The 9508-nt window shown below is 37.3% G+C and overlaps 1 protein-coding gene across 3 annotated transcripts; it reads left to right on the forward strand.

The window, feature by feature from the left end:
• The first annotated feature begins 825 nt into the window (after nucleotides 1-825).
• On the forward strand, nucleotides 826-9288 carry LOC105038443 (mRNA-decapping enzyme-like protein). Of its 3 annotated transcripts, none has more exons than XM_019847214.3 (8): nucleotides 826-1323; nucleotides 1433-1473; nucleotides 1880-1929; nucleotides 3689-3833; nucleotides 4952-5005; nucleotides 6860-6980; nucleotides 7438-7896; nucleotides 9029-9288. In XM_019847214.3, exons 1-8 carry the CDS (start codon nucleotides 1165-1167, stop codon nucleotides 9083-9085), a joined length of 1086 nt encoding a protein of 361 aa, XP_019702773.1. In that variant the 5' UTR covers nucleotides 826-1164; the 3' UTR covers nucleotides 9086-9288. The 3 variants fall into 3 exon arrangements, with proteins under 3 accessions (XP_019702773.1, XP_019702778.1, XP_019702769.1); XM_019847210.3 differs by having other exon boundaries at nucleotides 832-1323; nucleotides 6857-6980; XM_019847219.3 differs by lacking the exon at nucleotides 1433-1473 and having other exon boundaries at nucleotides 830-1323; nucleotides 6857-6980.
• The last annotated feature ends 220 nt before the right edge of the window (nucleotides 9289-9508 follow it).

The following is a 9508-nucleotide window of genomic DNA, read 5'->3' on the forward strand; positions in this document are numbered from 1 at the left end:
TTTGGTTGAGTTCAATGAAGAGGCCCTAATAGATCATGTTCTGGTTATGGATCAAGAGATCGGATCTTCGCATACGTGAGATATTGTCTGTTTTGGTTTGTGACTATCTTTGAGCTTCAGTAGGTCTTGGTCATTTAGAGTCTCACGATTTTATCTTTTAAAAAATACTTCACATGAGAGAAAAGATTCTAATCTATATAAGCCATACTATCTCTTGATTCTAATCGATGGATGATTAAAGAAGCTCTCTCTACATCACAATACAACCTCGATTCCCACAGACAATCTCTCAATCAAAAGAGGTCGAATCTTCGCATTAGTGAGATATTGTTTGCTTTGGCTGAGAGATCGGATCTCCGTATCCGTGAGGTATTATCCGCTTTGGTTCATAATCATTTTTGGACTTCAGTGGGCTTTGATCATTTAGAACCTCACGATTTTACCATTTAAAAAATATCTTACATAGGAGAAAAAATTTTAATTTATATAAGTCATATTTGACTCTATCCGATGTGAGACTAAAGAAGCCTTTTCTACACCACAGCAGATCAAATAATTCTAATGCACGAATAACTTTATTTTTTTTTGTATATTTGATTGCAGACTTATAGCAAAGTTCCTCCCACTCCGATGGGAATGTCACAAAATGCTCTGTTCATGATGTCACTCTCAAATGTAGGCATTATTGTGGCTGAGATACTGCCACCTTGACTATGTAAAGATATGAGCTCATGTAAAGACGGCTGCAATGCAAAATGAAACCATAAAAAAAAAAAAAAAAAAAAGGAAAAAAGCTCTCGCTAGTCAAAGATAACTATACAAAATCTTTTGATACGGTGATCCCAATGAGAGAACCGTGGGGATATGGGAAGAGACTTGTTATCCATGCTGGCTAGCCAGCCATGCCAGGTGGGTTCAAAATCGCGGTAGTTTGCAAGAAGTGGACACTCGTAAAGTGGCTGAGGCGCGTGATGTCACGTGAAGACCGGGAAGGGCGTGTTGGTGTTGGTGTTGGCGTAGGTGCCGGTCGGTGGAAGCTTGGAATCATCTCTCTTCTTTTCCTTCCCCTCTCTCTTTTATCTAACTTGACGGCGAGAACTCCAAGCTCCCCCAGAATTCTTTGCGAAAACCCCTCTCGTAAATCCTTCTCTTCTTGAAAAGGAGATGTCGCAGAGCGGGAAGCTGATGCCCAATTTAGATCAGCAGAGCACCAAAGTTCTCAACCTGACCGTCCTCCAACGGATCGATCCCTTCGTCGAAGAGATCCTCATGACCGCCGCTCATGTCACCTTCTACGAATTCAACATCGAGCTCAATCAATGGGTATGGATCCATCTGTCTATATGTGAATTTTTAATCCGTTTGGGCCCTTCCATCCTTCTTCCTTCGTTCCCCTCCTCTGATAGGGTTTCCTTCTCCGCTTCTCTCGCAGAGCCGCAAGGATGTCGAAGGATCTCTCTTTGTCGTCAAGAGGTGATCATTAGGATCTCTCTCTCCCAGTTGCGATTGCTTGCTTCCTTCCTTCCAATATTAATCTACTATTTCTTCGGTAGATACTCCGCCATTGCTTGGTTAAAAGGAGGAATTTGATAATTCGGTTCTGATTTTAATCCTTTTAGATCGGTGATATGTGTGATTTTGCCTGACATTCTTTGTTTTGCCTCTCTATTTGTTCTGTTACAACTGTTTCGTTGGTTTCATCCGTTTCGGATCTATTATGTGGTTTTTACGTCCGATGTGATGTCATTGCCAGTTTGGGCGCCGCATTTTAGGAGATCTTTAGCTATGCATTCCACAATTTTATTTGGAAACTCCATGTCATCATTTGCTTTGTCGTGTTCGCCAGATTTATGATGCTGTAATAATTGCTTTATTGCAGAAATACACAACCCAGATTTCAGTTCATTGTCATGAACCGACGCAATACAGGTACAGAATTAGACCTCTCCCTTGCACACATAAAAATTTGTGTTAATGTATGATTGAGCATTTTTTACTGTATAGTGCTTCATTATGATGTAGCGAATGACATAATACAGGAGAGCTAAATATGTCAAAACAGGGGTTCAATAGAATTAATCACACCTCAAGTAGATCTTGATAGTAATTCTGTTTTTAATTCCTTTTTTTCCACTGAAAATCAGTTCGAGCAGCCTGCATCTCTGTCCTTTTTGCTGTAGGTCAAATCATATCTAAAATGATAACCTGGTTTCCAGGAACTTTGTTCGTCAAAATTTTTAATTTGGTCTTTTCTGCGTCCAGATACTTGAAATATAATGTGATTAAATTTGTCCCTACTACTTGGTATATTTCCCTCTTCTCGCCAACCAACATAAGCTAAGGATTGGGTCCTATTGGGTTGATTGCTGGTTAGTCCCATAAACCCTACTCAACTCTTTTCTGGAACCTTCTTGTTTTAAATATTATTCTATAGTTGGTTTATTATGGTTGAGGACTATGGCTTGGTTTACTTGTTGGCTGTCCTACCATGCACCATAATCACCAGCTTGATCTCTTCATAGTGGGGTGAATTGTTAATATACTATTTGTACTAGGTGCGTCGCACTTGCAAATGGTTTTGTTCCAATATTATCAAAAATTGCAGTATTGATTGTGTGATAAGTGAATGTCCTTATCATTTATTTCCAATAATGTACTTGCTTTGGAACCTGTTTAGAAACTTAAACCTTGACCTCCGTCCTAAGCACACCTACCTGTTCTCATAACCATACTGGCTTCCACTCCTATACCAGACTTTAGTTACTTAGTTTCCACTAATTGTCCCCTCCTAGGACCTTATGTCTTATTATCTGGTTATAGATGCAGACTTTGGTTACTTAGCTTCCACTACTTGTCCACTCCTAGGACCTTGTGTCTTATTATCTGATTATAGGTGTGACATCATCATTTTGGATGACCAATGCTTTTCCGGACATGAGATTTACATCATGGGTCATAGGAAGGTTTGCTGCATTGTACTAAGCTATTTTTGCATTAATTATTGACATTGTTTAGCAAAGAGTGAAAAAAACTGCCATAGAACAAGACCTTAATTGCACCAAGTATAATATATTAAAGATTTGATTTAATTGGAATTTCATGCATTATTTTTCAACAGAGATCTATGTCCAGTAATCGCTACATCGGAAGTTAAAACAGCCGACAGATATTTCAGGGATGATAATTGGAAACTTATACAGCCATACCAGCTTGCATTATTACTGGCTTAACTTCTAAAAAACTATAAGAGATATCATAGAAGGAATCATCGCATGCCATCCCGGTATCGGGCTCTGTACTGGTGCCACCTTGTTATTTTTTCCGTATAGGGCCGATAATGAACCGATATGGTATGATGCGCTCCGTACCATCTGCTTTGGTATGGTATGGCAAACCTTGGTACAAATGCTTTTAGCTGTTACATAATACCAATAATATCATCTACTTTTCCTTGGTGGCTTTGCAAGTTGTTAGCAGTTGTCGAGTCACTCTTATTTTCTTTTGGAAAGTAAGAGAGCCTATGCCCCATTGTATCTTTCATTTTGGTATGAGCTCTTCTAATTAGATTAGTGATTGGTTTAGTAAATTCATTTCTTTAATTATTACTCCCTTATATTTCCACTTCAAAAATTCTTCTTAGTTATGCCTGCTCGCATGTATTTAAGACAGGCTGTTATTCTTTGAACAGATAATCTGGTGGAGGATCTCTTGGGAGATTTTGAATATGAAGTCCAAGTTCCATATTTGTTGTACAGGAATGCAGCCCAGGAAGTTAATGGTATATGGTTTTACAATGCACATGACTGTGAAGCTATTGCAAATCTTTTTGGCAGGTATTAAGGGTTGTTAAGTTTCCTTTTCTTTGCATTCTGACCAACTTTAAGAAATGTTACGAGTATACCAATCAGTTTCCAGTTTTAATTTTATAGAAATAGGTTATAAGTGTTACCTACATTACTAAATAGATAGGGTTGAAAGATAAAGCATCTCTCTGTTGACTTAGTTATGTTTCTATTTTCGCCTATAATGGTATTTAGAATACTGTAACCATGACCAACAAGCCTGTCCATACTGGGGTCAGTTTTATGGTATACACTGTTTATTCCTTCGGTAAAGGGCCATGTCTTCTTTCTTCTCTACTCAAATATGTTTCTCTTCCTCCGTCTTTCCTTGCAATCAAGGTGTACATCTTAAATGCTTCTTTGCCCCTTTACCACTCATAGGTGCAACCCACACGCTTCCACAGATGTGCTCAATATGACCGCTTTCTTTATTTCGCTGTAGAGCCACCTTGTAGTCTGTGGATCCCACATTTTAAATGGTTAAAACCTTCCTTATACCTTAACATTTCATGTTTTGAAAAAGTCTATTTTAAAGCTTTATTAGCACCTTTGCTTAAACTAGGTAGCTTGTGATATCACACAGAACTTCATAACCATTTACTAATCTTCTTATTAATGAGTTCAATTTTCTTATATGTGTGCGCAGCCCTCACATCCAACCCACCAAAATCGAAATGCTCTGTATAATTAAGGTTGGCCAGATGGGGACATGGAATTCAAGTGCTCAATTATAACCCCCTTTTCTCCTAAGAGCAATTTATTTAAATCTTTATGGAATTGCTGTTTCATGGGTCAGTCCATTTCTTGGATCAATCAATATGTGGACCTAGCAGAAGCTATATCTATGAATTCCAGGATTTACTCTCAACAACCTGATGCACATAATTTTATCAATAATATTTATAAGCGTTATACATGACAAATTCTCATTTTGTATGTAATATTTTGTATGCATAAATGATATGATCCATGCTATCAAATTCTTCTCCTAGATCTTATTGTTCTTTATTCTGAGCTTGTTAACTTTAGTTTGATGTTTTAAATTGATTTGATGTTTTTGGTATGATGTTACATGATATTTTTAAATTAAATTGATCACTGTTGACCAGGATACTGAATGCATACTCCAAAGTCCCTCCAAAGCCTAAAGCTTCAAGCAAAAGGTTGTATACAACTTTCCTTAACTCAAGCATTAACTCTGTCTTTTATCTCCTTCCTCTGCATCTTAGTATTGTAACATGTTGAATTGGAACAATTACTTTATAAATATTCATGTTATCTTTGGGCAGATCTCTTTCTTCTATTTATTTTTGGTCTTTGTGTATAAGCATTAAACACTTGTCAGCCCTACGATACCTTTTCAGCATGCTTGATGCAGATGCTAATGTCCTGGCCCATCAGCCATAATTCACATTGTTTCGGTCAAGTTGTCAGACCAGCCTTGCTGAATTTTAGATATCTTTGGTCCAGGCCAGCCCATTTTTGTTCCAAAATAAAAAATGTTCTCATAGCTAATGATCAAAACAAAATAATCTACATGCTTTTTACTGTCTATCATGGTATTTTTATTCTACATCCATATATAGCTTTTCAGATGACATGCCTTTATTCTTTTCTAGATCTTGAAATACTCAGCCCATTGTTGTGATACAATTTCTTCCTACATATGTATGTTATTATTGCTGATAAATTTATACAGTTACTTGCGGTTTACATCAGACTTGGATTGGTTTTCATTCATTCTTTTAGGTAGAAGAAATGATGGGAGAATTGGCCTTGTTGAAGTGCAAAAAAGTTAATCAGATTGGCCTTGTTGAACTTGCACTGCTTTAACTGATTTTAATAGAAAACAGCTAGGGTAAATTTATGAGGATTCCTTTCCTGAAAGAAGAATTGAGATATTTTGATATGCCATTGTTTTGATTGAAACAGAACTGTTTGGTTAGTTATATGTGTTAACTTATTGTCACTACTTGCCAACAATTTTTTTTAAAAAAAAAGTGAACAATTTTAATTTGATTGGACTTGGACTTAGAATCATCTATGGTTGTCAATTTTGTGCAGTTCTTGGCAACTCAATGTGGAGTTTGTTTTGTTAACAAAAAATCTTTATAATGAAAGATGACTCTTTTTTTTCATGCGAGGTTTTTAAAAGTGATAGTGGCATTTTTTTTTCTTATTTTTTGGGGTAGTTCATATGCAATGATTATAGCAGCTTTCTATTACAAAGGCATACTTTATGTTTGCAAAGAAAATTGTTTTTAGCCTTTGTCATCGGCTTTTCTTCCGGGCTAGATCAAACCAGCCAGCATAATTGTTGAGAAGTTGAAAGAAATGTTACAATTGATTGAGACCAGTAGACAGTATTGAGACATACTGGTGAATACACAAAGACTCTAAATTTTTTTGTTGGGGATTCTGTGTCATTGCTCGGGTCCAGCACTGGTGATTCTGTGCTATTGCTTAAGCATATGTATTAAGATCTTGGGGACACCACGAACGGTGGTGGGATTTCTTGACTCATTATATGGGAATGCTATGTGTAGGAGAACTGTGTTCCCAGATAGCTTGTGGATCAAGAAGATTTGTATTCTCACTCTACTTTGATTTTGTTCTGTCATACTGCATTCTATTGATATTATCTTGGCCACTCAATTAAAATAAAAGAGGTCTTTTTCTTATTACTCTATTCTAGTTCTTTCTTTATTGTTCGTTGTACTGAGATTATCTTTATTTGCATCCAATATTGCAGTAACATTATAGGGTTAACCTGACGCATGTTTAGCATTTAGCCTGTTTACTCTCGTCTGGTAAATAGTGGTTCCTTTTGGTAGATCTGATCCTACACTGTATATTGATACGCTGCTAGCATTTTTTTTCTCTGAAGTGCATACTGCTTTATTGCATGCATAAGTCTTTGTAAATTAGCTACCTATCCTATGCAATACTTTCCATTATGTGTATCTGGCTTTCCTGATTCATGAATATTTTACTCTCCTTTTCCACATTTGCAGCAGTGAGTTTGAAGAGCTGGAAGCTGTTCCAACTTCAGCTGTTGTGGAAGGTCCCCTGGAGCCACCACCAACGTCATCTGCTGCCGCTACTGTTCCTGATGATTCATTTGTCAACTTCTTCAGTGTATGTTCTTTTGTTGCCTGTAAACATGAATCTTGCCATTGGTTTCCTACTTGTTGCTCTAAACCTTGTGTAACATTGTCTGGTTATGTTGCATTGCATGAAAGGGAAAGTCCTATAAAATCTAATTGGCTTTTTCACGTGGCAATATGTTCCTGAGACTGGACATTCCTGAGACTGGACAGTCCTGGTAACATCTGGACAAAATTTTCAAGTATTTTTTGTGCTTGCATGACCATGTAATGTTATTATTTTTTTCTTGAAAAGTAGTACCTGAACTCTTTTGTCTCAACTAGTCAGTTGTTTTCTGGAGACTCATTGCCTTCCCTTGTTTTCAGAAGATTCATTCACTTGCTGCACATAACATAGGATGGTTGTCGAACTAGTAAAAAGTATGGGACACATTTACTGCTCGAGTTGTTCTTGCATCATTTTGACTGGCAATTTCCATGGTTTGCAGGCAGCTACAAATATTGGAAGCGTATCAAAGCCCACAATTATTGGACAGCCACATCAATCTTCTGCAGCTATTCCTTTGTCTTCCCATGCACCTAATATTATTCCAACCACTGTGCCGACGCTTCATTCTGCCCTTTCTCTGCCAACTTCAGCTCCCCCTCTCATGCCATTCCTTGATGCTCATGAATCTAGCAGTAACACTAGTCGGGCCACAAATTTGGTTAAACCTTCTTTTTTTGCTCCTGCTTCCACATCCTCTTCATTAATGATGCCACCAGTTGCATCTTCTATGCCTGCTTCTCCCCCTCTTCATCCTCCTGTGACCATGCAGCGTCCATATGGTACCCCATTGCTTCAACCATTTCCACCACCCACTCCATCTCCATCTCTTACTCCTCCAAACTATGGTTCTGTTATTACAAAAGACAGAGTCAGGGATGCACTGCTGAAGCTTGTTCAGGTATGTCGTTTTGCTCTTTGCTATCACTAATACCATGTTTATTGGTTGCTGGCATATCTGACACTAACCAACTTGCACCCTTGAGTATTGCATGCTAAACGTCTAGTGCATATACAACATGTGGAATCATGACTCCCAAGTCTGTTCGCTGCTTTAGAATCCCGGGAGGGAGGGTGGGGGGGAGGAAAGCAAAATAAAGAATTGCAACAAAATTGCTTCCGTTATTCTAGGAATCTTAACAACTGTCCAATTATATCAATGGATGTTCACAAAATTATTATACTCATTCCGAAGTCATAGGAGGATCAGATTGAATGAAGTGATATTGAAAAATGAAATCTTACATGTTCTTTGAAAATTAGTAATATTTTTTTCCAGCTTCAAATAAAATTTTTGAGCCTTTTCTCGATAAATAGCCTTCCATATAAACATCAAGCTGACTCTAGAATCCAATTCTCTGTATACTGAGACTGATAATCAGAAAAAGGTTAATTGCTTTGACAGATTAAATTAAGGTCATTTGCTACCGTCATCACAATATTTTGAAAAAAATAACGTGACATGAAATGTGAACATAAGCTTTTAGTAAAAGTGATGCCAACAATAGAGAGTAACAGATAAGGAAAGAAACTGCACAAATATAGGAGAAATTCCTTTGAATCGTCAAATCCAACTATAGTTCTTAAATTGGCATCTCCTGGCGGCCAAAGAAAAAGGTCAATGAAATTGTGGGGCTGCTCTGTTTTGGAGTTCATATTTTCTCATGGATCTGCTTTTATTTATTCCCTCAGGTTTTTTTCTTCTTCTTTTTTTTTTTTTTGGCGCTTTGCTTTGGATGTCAGGATCTGAGCAGTTTTTCTGGTTTTGGTTTTGGTTTGACAAAGTACTTACCTCAGATTTTCATGTCTTCCAATTTGACTACTTACACTTCATGTTTCCCACTCCATAATCCTTATTGCTTCTAATGTCACCTTGTGCTCCATTCTATAAACGACTAATTTTTCTTCTCTCTTTTGGGTGATAACATTCAGTTAACCAGTTGTCTAACACATTGCTGCTTGGATTAATCCATCTGCATGATCATCTTGATGAGTTTTTATGTACTCAAGCTTCCTATGTTATTTTGTGACAGAACAACCAATTCATTGATATGGTGTACCAAGAGATGCTGAATGCACATTATTCATAAGACTGAGGAGTTTAAGAGTTGTTCCTGGTTTTTCCCTCAAAAAAAGAAAAAAAAAAAGGGAAAAAGAACAAGGAGTTATGCTGGTTTTGTTTATGTGGTTTCTTTGTTTCATGTGCTTGTAGGATGAGCGCCTGTATATCTTTTGTAAGTCTTTGCTGTAGTCATGGGAGCCTTTTGTTTATACAATTTTTTTTTCCGTTCCAGATATCATTAGTGACATTAGAGATGTTCATTTGGGGTTGGTGAATTTTCAGTATTTTCGTAATTCCAACATCTTGCTGTGGAGCATACCAGAAATTGTAAGGACGCGCGTCAATGCTCACCCGTCTTGTTTTAGAAAGCTAATATTAGCTTATTAGTACGGATTGCTTTTGCTCGAATTCGTTGGTGAGGCTGGGAGTTGTTTAGCCCTGTCAAGTGACT

Source organism: Elaeis guineensis, chromosome 1, assembly GCF_000442705.2.
Source record: "Elaeis guineensis isolate ETL-2024a chromosome 1, EG11, whole genome shotgun sequence".
Lineage (NCBI taxonomy): Eukaryota > Viridiplantae > Streptophyta > Magnoliopsida > Arecales > Arecaceae > Elaeis > Elaeis guineensis.

Excerpts from the sequence above, each read along its gene's own strand:
- LOC105038443 (XM_019847210.3), top strand. The coding sequence starts at position 1,165 with ATGTCGCAGAGCGGGAAGCTGATGCCCAATTTAGATCAGCAGAGCACC. Across the intron at positions 1,324-1,432 it reads ACATCGAGCTCAATCAATGG|AGCCGCAAGGATGTCGAAGG; the intron begins GTATGGATCCAT and ends CTTCTCTCGCAG. Across the intron at positions 1,930-3,688 it reads CATGAACCGACGCAATACAG|ATAATCTGGTGGAGGATCTC; the intron begins GTACAGAATTAG and ends TTCTTTGAACAG.